The 22,235-nt window shown below is 32.6% G+C and overlaps 2 protein-coding genes across 3 annotated transcripts; one reads left to right on the forward strand and one right to left on the reverse strand.

Annotated features, from left to right (window-relative positions):
• Positions 1-868: 868 nt before the first annotated feature.
• LOC105434987 (beta-glucosidase 10) lies at positions 869-5,499 on the reverse strand. The gene is made up of 13 exons (XM_011653827.2): positions 5,260-5,499; positions 5,109-5,172; positions 4,479-4,531; positions 4,163-4,238; positions 3,978-4,049; positions 3,765-3,852; positions 3,378-3,639; positions 3,166-3,281; positions 2,810-3,027; positions 1,942-1,982; positions 1,641-1,710; positions 1,415-1,505; positions 869-1,322 (listed from the first exon to the last, which is right to left on the reverse strand). Exons 1-13 carry the CDS (start codon positions 5,401-5,403, stop codon positions 1,094-1,096), a joined length of 1,524 nt encoding a protein of 507 aa, XP_011652129.1. The 5' UTR covers positions 5,404-5,499; the 3' UTR covers positions 869-1,093.
• A 3,927-nt stretch (positions 5,500-9,426) lies between these two features.
• LOC101208134 (villin-3) lies at positions 9,427-20,580 on the forward strand. Of its 2 annotated transcripts, none has more exons than XM_004136547.3 (24): positions 9,427-9,877; positions 11,511-11,663; positions 11,892-11,991; positions 12,075-12,143; positions 12,271-12,507; positions 12,602-12,779; positions 12,922-13,054; positions 13,894-14,053; positions 14,127-14,277; positions 14,365-14,465; positions 14,560-14,718; positions 15,244-15,312; positions 15,386-15,454; positions 15,615-15,752; positions 15,991-16,119; positions 16,512-16,659; positions 16,783-16,793; positions 16,869-17,009; positions 17,088-17,213; positions 17,830-17,892; positions 18,236-18,340; positions 18,567-18,825; positions 19,640-19,884; positions 19,962-20,580. In XM_004136547.3, exons 2-24 carry the CDS (start codon positions 11,608-11,610, stop codon positions 20,073-20,075), a joined length of 2,961 nt encoding a protein of 986 aa, XP_004136595.1. In that variant the 5' UTR covers positions 9,427-9,877; positions 11,511-11,607; the 3' UTR covers positions 20,076-20,580. The 2 variants fall into 2 exon arrangements, with proteins under 2 accessions (XP_004136595.1, XP_011652131.1); XM_011653829.2 differs by having other exon boundaries at positions 9,428-9,812.
• Positions 20,581-22,235: the final 1,655 nt, after the last annotated feature.

Raw genomic sequence — 22,235 nt, forward strand, 5'->3', positions numbered from 1 at the left:
AATTTTAATGTGGATTCTTTGCCAGGAACATTCCAAGGATATTAATCACTTATTCTTCTTCTGCGGTATAGCCCAAAATCTGTGGAAAAAAGTTGAGAACCTGAATGGTTGGCATAACAACAACCACGGCTTGGCCTCCCTTTATAATCAACTATGCTTCATCAAACAAAATGAATAGAAAATGACACTGTTATTTTCAACATCATTGTTGTGGTTCTTTGGTCAATCTGGGTTGAGAGAAATAGCAGGATCTTCAAAAACCATGAGAAGTCAATCACTGAGCTTTTGTCATATTACTGATACTGGACAAGTAGATCCACTCTCTTTGTCAACTATAATCCTAACTCTATAACTTTAAATCTTCACACTAGTATATTGGAGATTGGGTCTTCACATAGTGGAGATGCACCTATTCACACAAGCTTATCTTTCTTTAAAAAAATCAATCCAATTTTTTTTACCATAAACATATGAAAATCACTCACACGATGATGACTTCACTTTATATTTGAAAAGAAAAGTTTGTTTGAAACCTTTTTCTAAGATAAACTCCAATACAAAATTAGATTTTAACTCATATACATCAATTTTTCTTGCTTTAAAAGTTGTTTAAAAGAATTTTCAAGTTAAACAAAAAAAAATTTAGATACCACAATCAAACTTTAGAAAAAAAATAATTAAAAATTTACTTTTTTTTGTTTTATTCCGAGTGCAACTACAAAATTCAAATAAATCTCATGGTTACTAACACACGCCCGTATACTAACTAGTTGTACTCATTTTTTTTCATTTGGTTAATCAAATCTTCCCCGCTTATAATTTAATCAAATATTTTTTAAAACTATTTTGTTTGGATCAAGATCAATAGTAACACTAATGGATCTTACGCTTTATCTTTCAAGAGTACGATTTTCCTTTTTAGTACATGGGTTGTCAATTGAACATTAATTAGTGAGTGACCTAATTACCTCAAGGTCACTCACAATCATACATATTTAAAGAACTAGCTGTCGATTTAGTCTTTTTTTTTTTTTTTTTTTTTTTTTACATTTTTGAAGGGTATAATAGTTTCTCTTTTACACTAATTCTTGAACTAGGAATAAAACAAAAGCTCCTCTGTAGTTGGATCAAAATCTAAACTAGTAGAAGCTTTCCCTTTTAAAAAATTGGAATACCATTTTGCAGAGAGCCTAGGATATCTTTTTCGATCCGGGTCATCCAAATCTACGTAGAATAATCCATAACTCGTTTCGTAGCCCGTCAATAACTCGTACACATCAATAAATGACCATGTAAAATACCCATTTATATTTGATCCATTCCTACAAAAATAATCATTATTCAAACGTTTTAGACAGTATACACACAGTACACATTTATATAATCATTGTAGGAAAGGGAGAAAGGTAATTACCTCAATGCATCAAAAACTACTTGAATATGTTCCATAATGTATTTCACTCTTGGCACATCATGCAACGATGCATTCCTCTCAGCTTCAAAACCTATAATAAGTAAAAATCATTTCCAACACCACAAACTAATTTCATTAGAGAGAGATCTTTAAAAGTAATTAAAATTGATGAAATATGAAGAAAAATGGGATTATTATTCTTTAATTGGTATAGATAGAGAGATACCATTTTCATAGATAATGATAGGAGGGTTGCCATAATCTTGGATTAAATACTCAAGCAATCCTTTCAGTCCCTACAATACAATAATGTAAATTAGAAATAGATTAACTCAGTTTGTCAAACATAGTTATGTCTATGCATGTTTTTATTTATTAAAAAGAGAAGAATTGAGAACGTGGTAATAAAAAAAATGTTAAATCAATTCAATTTATTAGTGCTCTATCTATTTAGGTCAAAGATTTGATTCTCCATCTTAGATATAAAGTTGCTAATTAATAATGAGTCGTAAATTTTCAACTCTCACCTTCGTTGACGTTAAAGATCTTTTTGCTGCTGATTGAATTTCTGTGTCAAAATGTCACACAAAGTTGACAAGGCGTAATTATTATCAATTCAGCTGATAATTTAAATATACCAAATAACTTTATATACCCTAAATAGCCCATAAGAGTGTAGAAGTATGCTTGGAGCAAGGTTTAAGTAACATATATACGTAAGTTTAAGGGTTCTATATATATATATCCAACCTCTTTTATAGATGCTCATAAAAGACACTATGTCATTTTAACTATATTCATATAACATAGTATTTCGAAAGGAAAAACGACTTTTAAAAATATCTGTCAATATTCAATATATCAGTAAAATTGAAATCTCAATATTTATCAAAATCGATATCGATATTTTAATCCTCGGTTTGAAGTGAATTTAAAATAACTCTTGTAACCATGAAATTATTTCTAAACAACCCCTCTTCAATAAATAAAAAATTAGGACATTACATTTGAAGGAAAAAGAGTAAGAAAGTTACAAATAAAATTCTACACCAATAGAAAAACTTTAGAAAGAAAAGAAAAGTAGAAATTGAAAAGAAATATTCAAGGAGAGATCTTTGAAGAATGAAATTACTTTTCATAGAAAAAACATTGAAAGGAAGATTTTTTTTAAAAAAAAAAAGTTTTGAGATTGGAAAGAAAATTAAAGATGAAAAGTTAGAGATCAGAGGAATGGAAAAGGGAAAAATCAATTGAAATAGAAAGAAATCTATGGTTTTTAAAGTAATCAATAGAGATTAAGAATTAAATCTTGGAGCTTAAGTGTAGCCCTTAAAACTTTGGGACTAAAGAGTCTAAAACGTTTAATTTAACCTTAATTTTGATATGAAAACGTACCTATTTGTGCTTGTAGATCAGCATAGACATCTCTATCTTCTACTGTCCAATTGTTAGGCAAGTATTTGCATGACATCTCTCCATAATATGTAATCCCTATGAAGTCATAACAGCCTTTCGCTAAGTTGCCTTCATCCTTTGTAAAAATGGGGAGTTTTGAGCCTACTATTTTCTTCATCATACTAGAATAGTCTCCAACCATCAATGGATGGAGGACCCTGCATTCAGACAACAATAATAAACAATAAAGGTTTTTATCGATATTGACATAGTTTAATTGGTTTTGACATATATATCTTCCATAAAGATGTTAGATGTTTGAGTCTGTTGAGGAAAAAAAAACTCTAAAAACCTACCAATCAAAGAAGAATTGTCTGGCTATTTGAGCAACATGTGCATCTTCTTTTGAATTGGTAGAAGGAGCCAATGAAATTCCATAGATGCTGATTCCTATTTGTCCATGTTGTTTGTCCTATCCATATATATATGTTTGTATTAAAAAGTTTTAGAAGAAAACGAAAGTGTCGTAGCTTTTTCAAAGGAAAGTTTGGAGAGACACTACACCCACCTTGTACTTGGTTCTGTACAGATTTGCAGCTGATGCATGTGCTAGTATACTATGATGCATAGCTAAGTATGGCTCGGTTGCAGAGTTTCCTTCAGAGCAATTTTTGTATTTCCCAAATGGAAATGAACATCTTCCTGGTGGCAAAAATCCCAAATCATAGCCTCCAATTACAAAAACATTGGGCTCATTCACTGTTGTCCAATACAACACCCTATCTCCGAATTCTCTAAAGCAGACTTCTGCATATGCACTGAAATCTTCTCTGCATTCACACATTCGATAGCTTCAATTAGTTTTAGGTGCTCACTCCAATGTGTATCCACACATGGAGACCAAATTAAAAGGCATATACACTTCACACTCATTCATGGGTTCAAATACACTTACACAATCTTTGGACTGATCCATCCTCCGTATTCATCTTCAAGTGCTTGTGGAAGATCATAATTGTATAATGTTACATGTGGTTGGATGCCTATTATTCAATCATGTAAACAAAATCAATAAAAACAACATAAATTTATCAATGTATATAATATTCACTTATAATATTTTAGTTTATGTTTGTGGCTGACTGATATTGAAAAGTTTTCATTTAACCATGAAGAAGTAGCTCATTGATGAGATTGTTGTAGTACTCCAAGCCTTTTGGGTTCAAAGGTCCTCTTCCATCTAAACAGACAAACAAAAAGGGGAATATGGTTCAAATAATGCATAATTTCATTTCTATTTTTTAGTGATCATAATATTATTATTTGTGCAAAGATCACTTGTATCATAATTACTTGGAATGAGTCTTGACCATGAGATGGAAAATCGATAACCATCAAGTCCCATATCTGCCATAAGCTTCACATCTTCCTGTACGTTATTAACAAACGCTAATTAATTCACCACCACGAACCAATATACTTCTGCTAACCAAAATTTTAACGAATGTGAAACTAACATTGAGGGTTGTATTGAATTTTGTTTAGCATAACACAATAATCAACATTTGGTTCGACCAACATTAGATTTTTTAACCATATATTATTGGCCATGAAAATAAATCGAAATGAAAAAGGAAGGAAGATAATATATTTAAATTTTCATGCAAACCTTGTATTTATGATATTGATTGCATCCTACGTCGATGTCTTCTGTCTGTTGTCCTATTGTTCAAATGACAAACAAAAACAAGAAAAGAAAATTTAGGCACTGCTTTGTAATTAAGAATTTGGTTGTGTTTTTAAGCCTAAAAATGCAACATTTTTTCTATCTCTAAATCTCTTACTTGAGCTCAGCTTTGAAAACTAAATATGTGAGATCGAAACATTACTGAAGTAATAAAAACAACCCAAAACAACGGCTCTTTTCTTGAGTTCAACACATGATATCCATACTCTATAAATGTGGCCAAAATTTGGAACTTCATAAACTTTGAGTTCATGAGAATTGATGCAAAACTTTTAAGAGTTTAATTCAAACAATTTTAGAAACGAAACGATTTTTGTATGTACACTCTATATAAATGTACTTTTTTAATGGGTTTTGAAAGTACAAGAAAACTGATCTTAAAACTAACCGCAGAACAGTTTTTAAAATATTTTCTTAACGTAATAGAGAAACTCTTGAAAATTTTGAAAGTTAAGTGATATTATTTAAACCCATAGTTTCACGTAGAAACACTTCGAGAAACTACAAAAAAAAGAGTAAAATTTTGTGAGTAGAGAGAGAGAGAGAGAGTACCAGATTGAACAAAAGTATCCCAAATGCTGGGAGTCCTTCCATCTTCCTTGGCTGCCCCTTCCACCTTAATCAAATTTCAACCAAAAAGTTAATATCTTTGAAGACCCAAAAAAGATGAAATATGATTTTAAAAAAAAAAATGGATATAAACCTGAAAAGCAGTAGTGCCAGAACCAAAGATAAAATCAGATGGAAAATCGTATCTATTATCAACACCATGCGTGCCTCCTAAAATGGATATCAGCAAGAACAGAGGCAACAAACTGATGACGATGATGATATTATTGATACTCATTATTATTGTTATTGTTTGGGAACAAATGAATTAAATTTGCCTTATCTTTCTCTGTTTACTTCTTTAATATACGAACTAAAATACTAATATGAAAGACATCAACCATGTATGGCTTCATTGCATGGTTTAAATTAAAATCGGTTTGTGGTCCATCTTTTAATTTTGTGTGGTTGGTGTTCACCATTATCTCTTAGATTTCTTTTTCATATAAACGACAAAGGACCTTTCGTATATGAATACCCCTTAATCTCCTCCTCTCAAACAAACATTTACTTCTCTACTACTGAGCTTTGTTTGTCACTCCAACCAGTTTTTATACAATTTGGGATTCACATTCATCCACTACAATGGCTACTTTTGTCCGAAATCCTTGAGAATCCCACCCACAAAATTGTTTGTAGAACCATCGCTTTGATATCAATTGATTAGGACAAAGAAATCAGAATAATTGCATGGAGGGCTTAAATGAAAAACAATAGTTAGAAGTTAAAAAACAAATAAGGTTTGATCTTCGAAATTACACTTTTTACACTTTAACCTCCATCTAGGAGTGAGCATAGGTCGAGTTTTTTACCAAACCAATCTATTTTATTTTGGTTGAGTTGGTTTTTGTCCATTGATTTACGACTTTTTGGTTTATCATGTCTCATCTCTACCTTAATATCACAAATAGTATGATATTGTCAACCAACTTTGAAGCAAAAGCCTACCTAGTTTTGTTTTCGTTGGAACCATACATTATTCTAAAATATTTTCTACCAATAGAGATAATTCACTTCTCAATTATATACATGTATACATAAGATGCCTATTTTCTTTTCAAATTAACGTGGAACTTTCTTTGCACCTAACTGTTCTTTTTTATAAATCTATATATATATATATATGTGGGTGTGGTGTGGGGTATATATATAAAAGGCAGGAAGGAGGTAGGCCGTAGACGGATGAAGAAGATCATACGAAAAAAAGGTAGAGAAATGAATGAGAATTGGTGAGAGCCTCAGGCCTCATGCACGAATTCTCTATCACTAAATTGTTTTACACGCGACCCATGCAAGCAAAAGACCAATATTTTCTCCGAACGTCGTTCTTTAAAGCGAGACCAAACTTCAGTTGAGCATCTCAAAACGTTCTGTCCGTACCATTTTTCCAAATTCAAAGATTATTTTGCTCCACCTTCTTCCTCTATGTTTTCCCCCCCATTTTCTGTCAAAACAGTCCTCCTGCTGCTATTTTTCACACACAAAGATCCCAAACAAGCAGGGTCGTCGTCGTCTGTGTGTGATTATCTTTTATATATTCTATTTGATACTTTGTCTAGCTCTTTTGGCATCTACTTCTTTAATTTTGAGTATATATATTTATATACAACTTTTGAAGCATTGAGGAAAAAAGTAAAGATCCTTCATGGATAATATAAATTACATTACATTTAATGGTTTAGTTTTCAAATATGCATGTCATTAATTACTATCCAGATTCTAAAATTTTGTTTTTGGTTGGTTTTGCTATATTTAACCTCAAGTCATCAAACAAGACCTACAAAACATAGAAATAACATTTTAAATTGATCTTAAATTAAATGTTCACAAATTTATATAAACAGAAATGAAGATTTTGTATGTTGGGAGTGTTTATAATGACATCCAGTGGATATATCAAGTTTTGGATGTCATTGTAAATTATGTACATTTACAACTTATGATCACACTAGCTTTTTGGTAGTCATTATAACATACATATCTACAATAAAAGTGTTCGTTAAATGGTAAGTTTATATACTATACCTCATCTTTAGTTGATACTCTTTTAATAGCTTCACATAGTGATAAAACACACTTTTATTATCAATACATTATGTATTCATTCATTTCTATCCATTTTTAAAACTCAATTAAGTACTCACTTTAGTGAGTTTCTCAAGAGCTCTCTAAAAATTACTAAATCAAATAACTATTTTAGACGTATGTGATATATTATTTAAGCAACCAAACCATATCATACCACTTTAGGCATAACATGATCACCATTTTTCTTGTTAAAAGAAAATCCATCCAAACGTGTCTTTTCATTCACTTACTTTGGTGTGTTAATTTTAGATAATGACAACATGGAAAAGAATAGGGAAAAATTACAAGATATTGTACAATATATATAATGATGGTATAGCATTTATTGATTGTCAAATAACCACTTTTGGAAAAAGAGTAATCACATTGTGTCATGTCAATTATTTCATTTAGGTTTCAATAATATTTCAATGATGTAGTTGAGAGAGACCATTTTGAGCAACCTACATAAAATTGATATTGCTACAACTACTAAGAAGACAAAAAAAATCAGGTCATTTACTCAAAATAGTAACTTGTTAAATATTAAGAATTAATGTGAAAGAATCAAACTTTAATTCATATAGTGCATATAAGTTATGTTTTTCTTTTTAGTTTAATCCAAAGATAATGTTGAAAAATTTGAACCAACCGGGTATGTTTCTGTTGAATTTTTATATAGCATATCAAGAGAAATAAACGAAGTATTTAGTTACAATGAGTTACGTTATTTTCTTTTATTTGTTAATGTATTCAATAATTGTCAACATAGTGTAATGGCTTTAAATGTACAGTAATAATTTAGGTAGAAGAGTAAAGAGACATTATTTAGTGTTAATTATCAAATATTTAAGTCTTCCAAATTAGAAAGATTATTTTAATGTGATTTACATAATATGATTTGCCTTTTGTCAATCATTCTTTATACCATCTATGTTCAAAACATTTTATTATTTAGTTTTTTTTTTATCATTTAAGCGTTTTGTTTGTCGCCTGTTCTTCGACGTTTCTGATCAGAACATTTTCTTAATATGCTTTTAATTTGAAAAGATTTTTTTTGCAATTTATTGCTTAAAATACATATAAAGTATATAGACGTACGGAAAGTAAATGATAACACATATTAGTGTTTTTACTCGTATATGTAACTTTTTACTTGCTTTATATGTGTTTTTACTCACATAGTAAGCTTTTTTGCTTGTTTTAAAAGTTACTCGAGGAATTTTTAAGTTGAACTAGGAATTCATTTTCTATCAATTATAGTACAAATATATGATCCATTTTTACGGTAGGTAAGAAAACTCTTGACACTCAAGCTTATTTCTCCTCCAACAAGATATACATAAAAAAAATCCGAACTTTTGACTCTTTCTTTTCACTTCAAACTTTTAGTCTAGATGATATTCAAGTAAAACTATAAATCAATTAACTTTTAGTATAAAATTTGTTTGAAAATATTTGATTGTAACGAGCATTTTTATCTCTTTAAGAGTTGTTTGTCTCTTGCTTCTTTCAATATTGTTGACTTGAGCCTAGTAGCATTTTTTTGGCTTAGATCACATTGGTGTCTCTGTCTATATTCAACGACCCAAATTTTTTTTGTACCATAACTATATGAAAATCACGTACATGATTTTCACTTCACTTTATATTTAAAAAGAAAAGTTTGCTTGCAAGTTTATGCCAAGGATAAACTCCAATATAACATTAGACGTAACAAAAACAAACCATAATACATCATCCATTTTTCTTGTTTAAAAGTTGTTTGAAGAATTTTCAACTAAAACAAAAAATTTAGACCCTATAATCGAATTTTTTGACTTCAAACTTGAAACGAAACGTAACTTCTCTACCATTCAAACTTATTTCTCGTTAAATGTATAAGTAAAAATATCTACTAAATCAAACTTTGACTTCTCACCTTCAAATTCTTTTGAAGTCCAAACAAAGACTATGAAAGTAAAATTATAAGTCAAGTAAATATAGAATAACACAAAACCCAACAATGAGACTTCATACTTTTACATGGTTCACCATAACAAAAACTTGCAAAGAAGCTTGAGGTTCATAGATCATACCATTTGAGTAATGGGTTCTTGTCAAAATTTGTCTTTTCGATCTTCATTCCCAAGAAAATTCAAACTCAACTGTTTCCAATCTCTTGGGGGAATTGTCAAAGGAAGAGAAAAAAAACAAAACAGAGCCCAAAATGGCCGGTGCCACTGTCAACGGATCCCTTCCATTATACAACGACTTTCAATTCTCTTCTTTTCTCCTTGTCCTTCCGTTTTCCTTGTTCTCCACTGTCATTCAAGCGACCCCAACCCAACTTTGATCTCTCTCGCTCCTCTGAATTGTAATCTCAAAAGGCTGAAAAGTTGTATTGTGAGAGAGAGAAAAGAAAAAACAGACACATACAGCAATAATTCCCACTTTTCTTTTTCCAACTATCTTCTATATCTTTCTTTATTGCCAGCTCTGCGGCCCCGTCCTTCCCCCATTCCGCTTTCTTGCATTTCCTAATCATTTCTCTCTCCTCCACCCTTCATCTTCACAAGGGTGTGAGAGATCTCCGAGCAGGTCAGCTGAATCAATTCGATTGCACTTCATTTCTTGCTGATCTCGTCTGTGATCGATAACCCCATGTGATTTTTCTTTTTGATCTGGGTGTTTCTTCGTTTTGTTTGCCTTTTTCTTTCTGGGTTTTGTTTGTTTGGTCATATATTGTACTTATCTGCTTCAGATTCAATCGAAGCTTTGATCTAATTGGTACATGGGACTTACCCATTTTATGTATTTCTATTATATCCTGTTTTTGTTTCTCGTTGATCCTTTCAATTAATGGTGATTTAGCAGTGTTTTGGATTTGATGTATCTCATTTGGATGTGTTCTTACTGTGTACTGGAAGTTTGGTACTTTAGTTGGGAGAAAATCTAGCAATTTGGATATGGGTAGTTGTTAGGCTAAGCAAATTGTTACTTCGAGATGATGACTTATCATAATCAAACTTCTTATATCACTCTTTAGTTGCCGATTTGTTCTTGATATTTATCTTTAGCACCACCTTGGCACGACTGTTATTTTAATGGATCAGTCATTGGCTTGACACCTTGCAATGTTCAAGAGCATTAAATGCATTGAAAAACATTTCCTCTTAGTTCTCATCTGCTGGATTCATGGATATGATCTTTTGCAAGTTTGCAACTCTAGAGGATCTTCAGCATTACTGGATTACAAAATGGATATTTTATACATGTGATGTATGAGAAAACTGGGTGGGATGGAATGTGGTATTAGTCAATATTACAAGACTATTTACTTGTAAGGTATGTGATGTTTGTAGTGTGGCGGAGATATTCATAATTTGGGCTTGAAGGATAAATTTGAGTTCAAGTGTGGACTTTGTGTTCAGGCTACAAAGTATTGTTATCTTATAGCAAGGTATGGAGCGGACTTAATTAAAGACTGAATCTCCCAATTTATAGTTTCCAAATACAAATGCTGGATTACAGCAGCCAATATATTCCTCTACCAATAAAATAGTGAGATTTGTGCCATAAATTGTTCTTCCACATCTGGGCTCCGGATATTGGCAGTTGAATAAATCTTAAAAGAGTACTGATATTAAAATTTTGAGGGTTCAAATAGATTGCATTGTATTTTTTCTCTTAATTATTGGTAAACGATCAGGATTCCCTCTTGATGAAGCATTGAAGCTATCTTGTCAGAAGTTTTTAGGGAGCACTTTTGTCTTTCATTGTCTCCTAAATGATGTTTGCATCGGCATTGAGCAACTGAAATAGAAGGGCATCCTGGTTCATGGAATGCTCCTATGTGTTGTTTATGGTTATTGATGAAGATCAGTGACTGAACTTGAAAAAATATCAAGTAACCTTGAATGTAATATTTGACATGCTGTTGCAACTCTCCTGAATGAATATAGTATGATATTCAGCTTTGGAAAATTATGTCAGATGAAGCTCTAGCATGTTTCTTTGAGTGAAGATGTTAAGACAAGCAAAGGAAAAAAAAAAAAAAAAAAAAGAAAAGAAGAAAGAAAAGAGAAAAAAAAAAAAGGAAAAGAGAAAAAAAGTTCAATTGTGCAATACAATATATTAAAAAATAAGCTCATAATGTTTTGCTTGCTTTCCTGATTTTCTTTTGCTTTGAAATTTGTAAGTCCGTTCATTTTTTCCCCTTGTTTCTATGCCTGGGGTTTCCACCAATTTATCATCATTGTACTCTGTTTCACCCTCTTGCTTTCATTCTTCTTGCAGTGAATTCGTGTGGCATATCCTGATTTCAGAGACCATAATTTAAAAACTGCCTGGTTCTCTTGCAACTAAAGAGATAGTAGCACAGAAATATTCTCCAATGTCAAGCTCTGCCAAAGTCTTGGATCCTGCATTTCAGGCAGTTGGACAGAGAGTGTATCCTTAGAAAGATTAGAAACTTGTTTACCTGGAAAATATTTTTCTTAAATTCATTTGAGATTAGAGTTGCATGCATGTTGTATTATGTGGACACTCTTAATATGGAAGTGAGATTAGATAGAATATTTGACTTTAACTTCTTGTATGTGATGGAATTATTGATTGGTTCATTTATATTTAGATTATGTCTCAGAAGTTTTATTTGTTGAACTTAATTTCTTCTAGTGGGACAGAAATCTGGCGAATTGAAAACTTTCAGCCTGTTCCGTTGTCAAAGTCAGATTATGGGAAATTTTACATGGGGGATAGTTACATAGTTTTGCAGGTATTCCATTTAGTTATCATCTTTAATGCTGCTAATCTTGTGAAAGGTCTCGTTATTTAACCAGCTTTTTACTTTTTGTGCAGACAACACAAGGCAAAGGTGGTTCTTTCCTCTATGATATACACTTTTGGATTGGAAGAGATACTAGTCAGGTATTCTCTCCTGCCTATTTCATCTTCCTCCTTTCCTCATCGAAATCTGACAGTTGAAATTTATTTTATTAGGACTTGATTATCAAACACAGGCCTCTGACTTTACGACCTTTGGCTATTATATTAGGATGAAGCAGGAACTGCAGCTATTAAAACTGTGGAGCTTGATGCTTCTCTTGGAGGACGTGCAGTGCAATACAGAGAAATTCAAGGCCATGAGTCCGAAAAATTCTTGTCATACTTCAAGCCTTGCATCATACCATTGGAGGGAGGTGTTGCATCTGGATTTAAGAAACCTGAGGAAGAACAATTTGAAACACGGTTGTATGTTTGTAGAGGAAAGCGAGTTGTCCGAATGAAACAGGCACTTTATTTTTCTTTCCAGGAATCTGCTTTTTCAATGTGTTTCTCCCAGTGACATGGAGTTTTGATGTTTATTTTTGCATTTGGATATTCAGGTTCCTTTTGCTCGTTCATCACTAAATCATGATGATGTGTTCATCTTAGACACTGAGAGCAAGATATTTCAGTTCAATGGTGCGAACTCTAATATCCAGGAGAGGGCAAAAGCTCTGGAAGTGGTTCAATTCTTGAAGGATAAAAATCATGAGGGGAAGTGCGATGTAGCAATTGTTGGTAGGAATAGAATATACCCTTTTGTTCTGACCCTCCCCTGTTTCAGTTATTCCTTGTCCCTTTCAATTATGATTTTTTTACTCATGGTTGATGATGTACATATTGTAATACATTGAGTTAAACATTATTTTGAACATGCTAGATGATGGGAAGCTGGATACTGAGTCCGACTCTGGTGAATTTTGGGTCCTATTTGGTGGCTTTGCCCCCATTGGGAAGAAAGTAGCGAGTGAAGATGATATAATTCCAGAATCTGCTCCTGCTAAGCTGTACAGGTATTTGTTGGAATTCCTTGATTAGTAGTCAGAAACATAGTTCAAGTATTTTTCATGTGGTAAATGATTTAGAATGCACGATGACTCCTAATTTTTATCCCAGCGTTCCTTCAATTTGAAGATTTTCTCTTTCCGTTCTGTTTAAGAATAAAATTTGAAGAAGCTCATAAGAACATTGGAATTTTAAGACATCTACTTAAAGTGTGAGGATCAGTTCTTCTGTGTAGCCACTTTTATGGATGAAGGAAGCCAACCGTAGCACCTGGTCTCTCCTAAGAATAAAATTGATACATATACATCAGTGTAATTGTGAATGGAACATCTTTTCTTTACCTTAGTGTTTGGGTCACTGCACATTTAGACTAATATCACAAGATAACGGTTGACCCACCAATTTTGGCTGTTAAGAAGCTTGTAAAATTTTAATATTTTACTCTTGTGTAGGTGACCACAAAATGAAAAATAAAAGGAAAAAAAGAAAAATAACCTTTTATTTGCTCCACTAAGCCAATTTGTAGTGATTGATTGTGAACGTACAAAGTTGTAACTTTCCTACTTTGTATTTTTTTTTTTTTTGTAGTATTAATTGTTAAATATAATAAATTAAAAGGTTTCGTGTTATTAATTTGTCATAAAAATTAATTAATTATTTATTCTCAATATTGAATGTGATAGAAGAAGCGTTTTCCTTTTTGGCTTTGGATCCTCGTTTCTTAAAATTTTTATTTGTAAATATGCAAACTTTAAAGTTTGCTGTGATTAATGAATTCTCTTAACTTTGGATTTGATCCTCACTCCTGGAGTTCCGTATTTCTAATTTCCGTCAATAATTGCTTTAGCATTGATGGTGGTGAAGTAAAAGTTGTGGACGGCGAACTATCAAAATCCCTACTGGAAAATAATAAGTGTTATCTGCTGGACTGTGGTGCTGAAATATTTGTTTGGGTTGGAAGAGTGACCCAAGTGGAGGAGAGAAAAGCAGCAATCCAAGAAGCTGAGGTAGCTTTCTATGCCAAAATTTCAAGTTATTAAAGTAATGGATGAGATTTATTGAACAATATTTTATATTCAGGAATTTATTGCCAGCCAGAATAGGCCAAAGGCAACTCGTGTTACTCGGGTTATACAAGGTTATGAAACACATTCTTTCAAGTCCAATTTCGAGTCCTGGCCAGTGGGATCAGTGACTACAGGTGCTGAGGAAGGAAGAGGAAAAGTAGCTGGTAGTTACCACATCTAACTGATAAGATGAGTTTGCCATACACGTTTCCTTTAAGTATTATTAAACATGGTACTCTTTTTATAAACAGCTCTATTGAAGCAACAAGGTCTTGGTCTCAAGGGATTAGCAAAAAGTGCACCAACAAATGAGGAAGTTCCACCATTGCTGGAGGGAGGCGGGAAAATGGAGGTTTATATGATACTTAGTTTTGGTTATTTGAAATGGCTAGATAAGTTTTAATTGTTTAGTTGGGGTTCTAACTTCTAATGGTTTTCATTCTCAGGTATGGCGAATCAATGGCAGTGCCAAAACTCCATTGCTTGCGGAGGATATTGGTAAATTTTATAGTGGAGACTGCTACATCATTCTTTACACCTACCACTCTGGTGAGAGGAAAGAAGATTATTTCTTGTGCTCTTGGTTTGGAAAGGATAGCATTGAGGTAAGTTAGCATTCGGGATTTATTTTGAGAAAATTTGACTAAGCTTTTAATTTATAGTGGAGTCCCCTTTTCTCGTGGGACTGGTTTTTGTATGCCTGTATGTTCTTTCATTTTTGCTCAATGAAAGTTGTTCTTATAAAAAAAAAAAAACTCACGTTCCTAATGTTGGTTCTCCCATGGGGTAGCCTTCCGTCTTGTGTGATACATGTTAGATATTGAACTTTTAGAATAATGGGTTGTTGCTCCATATGCTTCTACTCTTGTTCCTTGAGCTTGTTTTTGAGTAACCATGTTTCCTTTTTTTTTTTTTCACTAAAGCCAATTGGAGCAACTTTCTTTAATTTCTTTGAATTTCTCATAATTGTAGTATTTTCCTTGATCTAATTCCCTAAAACGCACAAGTGTAGGGAGGTTTTCTCATTATTTACATTTTCATATCAACATATTTTAGTGCATTTGTTCATAAACATATGTGAATATTGTTTAATTGCTGTCATACCATTTTCTATGTATTTCAAACCTCAGGAAGATCAAAAGATGGCTACAAGGTTGACTAATACAATGTCAAACTCGCTGAAAGGAAGGCCCGTCCAGGTACCATAAACATAAATTATAGATGATAATTAGTTTCATCTTTGAGAATTTACATATCACATATTTTTTGCAGGGTCGGATATTTGAAGGCAAAGAGCCACCCCAATTTATTGCCCTCTTTCAACCTTTTGTGGTCCTGAAGGTAGTACTCCTACAAAGCTTTTTTTTAAAAAAAAAAAATTCAACTCATCTCTTTTAATTAGGATCACGTTGTAGTTTCTTTTACAAGATTTTGATGTGGGACTGCGAGGGTCCTCGAGAGACAGAGATAACCACCATTTTTTCAATGAATTCTGCTGTAGGGTGGCTTGAGCTCTGGTTACAAGAAAGTTATAGCAGATAAAGCTTTAGCTGATGAAACTTACACGGAAGATTCTGTTGCTCTTATTAGGATATCACAAACATCCATTCACAACAATAAAGCGGTGCAAGTTGAAGCTGTACGTAGTACTGATTTTGACCATTTTCTTTCTATGTTAAGTGTGGTTCATGCTTTTCTAAATGCCTTTCATCAGCCGTCTCAAGGTTTGAAATATTTGTGTGCATGCATATTCAAGCTGACTGGGAATAATGTTATAACATTATCATTGGGTTCATGTTTATGCTGAAAGTCTACTTATAGTTTGAGCCATTTAATATGCAAGTGTTACAGTAATGTCTCAAGTTCTGATTATCTAGGTTGCGACCTCATTGAACTCTGCCGAGTGTTTCGTTCTGCAATCCGGCTCTTCTGTTTTCACATGGCATGGAAACCAAAGTACGTTTGAGCAGCAACAGTTAGCTGCAAAAGTTGCAGAGTTTCTAAAGGTAAGGTCTCAAACATTTATTCCGTTGAGTAGTCAAATCTTTTTTTGCATGTGTCCTGCCCAAACTTTAGTTTGGATAACGGGTTTCTGAACACAGTGGACCATTGACATTTTGGTTATCTATTAGGCATATTATTCACACATCAGGTTACTAGCTCTATAGTTGAGATGTCTTATTGGACGATAGTCAGTACTTGTTGACCACAATGGATAAGCATTGAACACTTGTAAACATATATAAAACGCTCTATGGACACTTGAGCTCAAATGTTCAAAGGCCTTTTATTTCTTCACTTTTTCAAAAATCGAAAAAAAGATATGCCCATCATATTATGTGTATGTGTACTCCAACTGATATTTGCTAACACATTTGTTATTTTCTCTCTAATACAGCCAGGTGTTACTTTGAAACATGCAAAGGAAGGAACAGAGAGTTCAACCTTCTGGTTTGCTCTTGGAGGGAAACAAAGTTACAACGGTAAAAAAGTACCTCAGGATACTGTCAGGGATCCCCACTTATATGCATTTTCATTCAATAGAGGTGACCTGTTCTCTCTTTTTAAGTTAAAAAAAATTCTCATTTGGTATTTAACTGTTATCTTTGCTGACTTTTCATTTTGACTGCTTCCATTTTGATGGTTGATGCTCGCATTTGTCCTTACAGGAAAGTTCCAGGTGAATATTTGAATTCCTTGTTAATGAACAAGTTAACCAGATGCAGTGTTACGATCTTATATTTATCTTGTGCAGGTAGAGGAAATTTACAACTTCTCTCAAGATGATCTGTTGACAGAGGATATCTTGATACTTGACACTCAAGCTGAAGTGTTTATATGGATTGGTCAATCCGTTGACCCCAAAGAAAAGCAAAATGCTTGGGAAATTGGTCAGGTAGGAGTCCCAGAACTATATTGTGTACACTTCGAAGTTCAAGTTTCTTTCATTCATGTCGTTTTCTTTTTTTCTCAGAAATATGTGGAGATGGCTGCTTCTCTAGAGGGATTGTCTCCTCATGTGCCTTTATATAAAGTCTCTGAAGGAAATGAACCATGCTTCTTCACGACATACTTTTCATGGGATTACACTAAGGCCGTTGTATGTATTCAAACTTTGATTACTCGTTTATTGCTTAATCCTGTAAATTTTGCGAACTTTAATGAATTTTATGCTGTTGTAAGGTAAGTTTTTCAGAAAAAAAAAATATTTTGAATACTTTATTGTTGGCCATGAATTTTTGATAAAGAGATCACTTCGATTCACTTTTAATTACATACTTCATTCATGGTTATGCGAAGCCAGAGGCCTTATAATTACTGGAAATGAGACTGTAGGATACATCTTATTGAAGATTAGAAATGAATACATTGATATATGAATGAATTATATAAAAGGGGAAAAAAGAGAGGAAGTCATTCCCCGACCACCATCCAACAAAAAGAAGAGAGAGAAAAAAAAAAAATCCTACAAGAACAGCCTTCGGTCAGAACAAATAAATTTCAGAGTAGAAGCACCTAATAAGCACTTTTATGATTTGATTTTTTAGGTGCAAAATAAAAAATTGGCATGTTCAGGGAATTCATAAAATGATGTCAATGGAACAATTTATATCATTGATGAAATATCTAAAAAAACTCCTCCCCCCTCCCAAATGAAAATGAAAGAAAATGTTTCTATCATGTGGTTATCCTTCTAATCTTTGGATGGACTGCAGGTTCAAGGGAACTCATTCCAAAAAAAGGTGACTTTACTCTTCGGCATTGGACATATTGTGGAGGTAGATCAATTTCCTCTAACTTCTACTTAAGGAAGCTTTTGTTCTTGGTACTAGATCATTGAGATTATAAGAATATCTGATGTTAGTTACTAGTGTAATTTAATTATGGGATTGTTGTTATTTATCAATACTAAAACATTTTGTGGGGTTATTGATTATTATCATTTTTTCAAGTAAAGTACAATACATTTTATGTAGATTTTGGTGCTTAAAATATAATCATCTGGCAAGTATTTGATGAATACCTCTTTTCTGAAAAATCTGTATTTGTTAAATGGTAAAGAGCTTTTAAGTTGAATGAAAAATATAAGGTGCCTGATGTTTTGTGCTTTTGTTGAGATAGGAAAAGTCGAATGGGAACCAAGGAGGAGGACCAACGCAGAGAGCTTCAGCTTTAGCTGCTTTATCTTCTGCGTTTAATCCATCTGCAGATAAATCCACCCACTTGGTAAATGACACAGCACAGTTATTAAATATTGCATGCTCTCCTTCTCAAACAAAATAACTTTGCATGGGGAGTTTTTTAAAGAGCAAGGGAAATTGCAAGTTGATTTGATTGGCCGTTGGTGCAAATGATTAAACAAATTCATGTGTCTTGTTGTCATTGTTGATGATAGTGTAAACATCACAGTATTGCAAGACATACAATAATATTTTTTTCTTCTTCTTTGCAGAGTCCAGATAAGTCCAATGGTTCTAGTCAGGGAAGTGGTCCTAGGCAAAGAGCTGAGGCTCTAGCTGCCTTGACCTCCGCTTTTAAGTCGTCGCCTCCAAAGACATCTACTGCATCGAGAGTATCGGGCAGAGGAAAGGGCTCACAAAGGGCAGCAGCAGTGGCTGCTCTTTCATCTGTTTTGACTGCTGAAAAGAAAAAGGGCAATGATTCCTCTCCTCCCTCTAACAGCAGTCCCCCACCAGAAAGTAACGCTCCAGGCAAGAGAACTTTTACCATTCTTTTCTCCTATCCAAGCGATTGAAATTTTCTCAGCAGTACATTTTAAGTCCTGTGTTTCTCTTGAGCTTTGCAGACAATTTTCAAGAAGCTTTTTGATGGGGAAAAAAGGCTAATTATATCCTCCTGAAGGCCACAACTTTTACTTTGTTTAAAATATGCCTCTTAAACTTCAAAAGTTCCAATAATGCCCTTAAACTTTCACAAAAGAAAAAAAACTCATACACTTATTTTTTTGATGGAAACCACCAGAACTTTGTTTCTAATGTACCCCCTAACTTTAAAAAATTTCAATGTCACCGTTAAACTTTTCATATCTTTGATGGTTCACCAGCTCTCTTTTAGAGGGTTTTTAGTGGTGTTCTCTTAAAATGGGAGAACAACATAAATTTCAAAAACATAAAACTAAAAATGAAATTATTATCCAACAAGGTCATAGTTTTCAATAATCTTGCAAGGTTGTCTGTCACCACTGTATTATAGAGCTTAGCTAAATTGTTGAGAGGCTCACGTGCCTAATTAATTTTTCAATATTTTTCTTGCAATCTTCATGAATTGTTGTGTTAGTATAGTAGATAGAATTATTTGAAGCTTGGCTTGTACGTACAAAACAGGCATATTCAAGTGGAAAATGGGGTAATTTATTGGCTTCATTTGGAAAAAAAGGGAGAGAATCAGTGTATGAAAATATGTAGCACCTCGTATAGCTCCTATTGATTTTTTTCTTGTAGCAATTACTTTGAGTTAGATAATTATGATTGAATATCAAAGGACTGAACATGCTGCATTAAACAGGGGCAGCTGAAGAAAAGAACGATGTCTCCCAACAAATAGAGAGTAGTCCTGAAGAAGTATTGGATCTCAAGGAGCTAGGGGAGACCTCTCCTATATTGAAAAACAATCACGACGATGCAGACGTAAATCAAGATAGTCTGCAGGAGGAGAATGGTGATGATAACAATCTGTCTGTTTTTAGTTACGATCGACTGAAGGCCAAATCTGATAATCCTGTGACTGGAATTGATTTCAAAAAGAGAGAGGTAAGTTTTATATTGTACACACATTGAGTTGATATGTACATTTACTATTTGCTAACTATTTGGGCATATTTTCTTAGGCCTATCTCTCTGATGAAGAGTTCCAAACTGTATTTGGAACAACTAAAGAAGCATTCTACAAGTTGCCAAAATGGAAGCAAGACATGCACAAAAAGAAAGCCGATTTGTTCTAATGAATGAATCTAGATTGAACGAGAACATTACCACTCTAAGGTTCAAATCTATATTTCCTCATCTATTTTGTTTTCGACTTTCCCGTAAAAGAAACTGCTACTTGTGTATCTTGGTCGGGCTCGAAATCTGTTGGCATTTTGATATTTGCCATTGATGAACATAGTCATAGTTATTGTCATTCAATTGTGCTGCTGCCTGAAGAGTGTTTTTTCTTTCTTTCTTTCCCCTTTTTCATTTTCATTCTATATTTATCTCTATGGTCATTGTTGCTGGTATGTAATGTTCAGAGGTTGTAGTTTACAGAACCAGGCAGCCAATTCTTTCATTTGGTCCTCTAGTAGTTTATTTGCGAGTTTCGCCCTACTGTCGTCGTTTTCATTTGCTAGTAGGTTGCGGGTTGTATATTAAACAAGTATGTTGTATGCCTTCTATTTCATACGAGGAATGACATATTTTTGTTGATTGATATATCAATATATTGTTGTCCAACTGAGTTGAAAGTTAGTACTGAATTTCTCATCTTATTATTTTTGACATTCACTGGAATGAAATAGAGTAGCTTAGAGTTTTTTCTTTCTCGTTTCTTTTTCATCCAAATCCTAAACTTTATCTTTTGCTGCTATATATTCAAATTTATGATATCAATTCACAATCTCAATCAAACTTTTTAACATAATGTAACGATCTAATTTGGGAATAAAATCACCCAATACTGCTATTGTATTGTCCATGTACTTGCTTTGTTGTTGCAATTAAAGAATATTTGAGAATTGTCATTTTCAAAATAATAATATTATTGTCGTTTTCAAAATCCCTTTTGTTTTAAATCATTCAAACATAATTATGATAATATAAAAATTATGTTTAAAAGCATGATATAAAATATAAAATTAATTTTGAACCATACAAACTTGTTTTAGAGTAATTCTAAAGGATGTACTCATACAAACGGAGTTCATAATATCATTAAAACCGATCTTTGTTACATATTTGTAAATATGTATGATATTTCAACTAGCAAATCTCTACACGAGCAATATTATTATTTTGAAAACGACATATTATAACGTATAGCTTATAAAAAAGATAGAGAATTTATAGAATAGAGCCTCTACAAGAAAACTAATTAATCATTAATTGGGTATATTAAGGGTTTTTCTTTACCAATTAGATCTCAATTAATTGTAAAATATAAAAAGGGACATTTTCAAAAATAATAAAATGAATCAAAATATAGCAAAATTCTAGATTTATTAGTAATAGATAGCAACAAACTTTTATCATTAATAAAATTTGAAAATTTTCTATTTTGTAAATATTTTTAACAATTTTGTCATTTATCGTATTAATTAATTTTAGCTTTGATACTCAACCTTCAAGCTATAGGAAGGATGATCATACCAAATATCACTAAGTCAAGTTTACTTTAACAATTAGTTATAAACTTGTAACCGTAATTTTTATTAGTTACGTTTCTAATTTTTTTGTGTAATTTTCTATAAGTAACTATTATAAGACAACGTGACACTTTCTATTTACACTTCAATTTTAACTATGATACGACATTTTCTACTTGTCAACTTTATGTATAAGTACTCAAGTCTTACTTTCGATTTCATCTAAAATATATATCATACTCATTCTATAGTTGTTTGTCAACAAATACCTACGTTTTCTTTTTAGTGTATGTGAGACTTTGGTTGCATTGTTGCCCATAATTATTAGTATGTCTTGAGTAAAGTACTATCAAGCCTCCTAAGATGTCGAACACTATGTCACACATCTTAACAATCCTTCCCTCGAACCACACTTGTTACAGCATCTTAGATCTCATCAATACACAACGGTTATTGGTAGATAAAGATTTAGACCACTGGTTAAGTACAATAAATAATGGCATGGTATTATCCAATATGATCAGCATATTAAGTTCTCATAACTTTACTTTTAATTCATTTTAAAAACATCACGTTGATTCGAATTTAAGAGATATTTATATGAATATGATCTGTTTAAGAGTGCCTTTATGATTAATGACCCTCCTCACAAAAGTACGACTTCTAATCTTTTGGTTACGTTAGATATGTCTCACTCATACTCTTACAATAAATCGTGTTTAGGGGATGGTCATATGTATAGTAGCCCTAACATAATTGTGA

The sequence above is a fragment of the Cucumis sativus genome, chromosome 3 (assembly GCF_000004075.3).
Source record: "Cucumis sativus cultivar 9930 chromosome 3, Cucumber_9930_V3, whole genome shotgun sequence".
Taxonomy (NCBI): Eukaryota; Viridiplantae; Streptophyta; class Magnoliopsida; order Cucurbitales; family Cucurbitaceae; genus Cucumis; species Cucumis sativus.

What these genes read in the sequence shown, in the direction of transcription:
- LOC105434987 (XM_011653827.2), bottom strand. Translation starts at nt 5,403, where the DNA reads ATGAGTATCAATAATATCATCATCGTCATCAGTTTGTTGCCTCTGTTC. An exon ending in ATCAATATCATAAATACAAG is followed by an intron (nt 4,239 to 4,478) that starts GTTTGCATGAAA and finishes AATAACGTACAG; the next exon opens with GAAGATGTGAAGCTTATGGC. An exon ending in TGATCTACAAGCACAAATAG is followed by an intron (nt 1,983 to 2,809) that starts GTACGTTTTCAT and finishes ATTTTGACACAG; the next exon opens with AAATTCAATCAGCAGCAAAA.
- LOC101208134 (XM_004136547.3), top strand. Translation starts at nt 11,608, where the DNA reads ATGTCAAGCTCTGCCAAAGTCTTGGATCCTGCATTTCAGGCAGTTGGA. An exon ending in AGGAAGAGGAAAAGTAGCTG is followed by an intron (nt 14,278 to 14,364) that starts GTAGTTACCACA and finishes TTTTATAAACAG; the next exon opens with CTCTATTGAAGCAACAAGGT. An exon ending in AAGCGGTGCAAGTTGAAGCT is followed by an intron (nt 15,753 to 15,990) that starts GTACGTAGTACT and finishes CTGATTATCTAG; the next exon opens with GTTGCGACCTCATTGAACTC.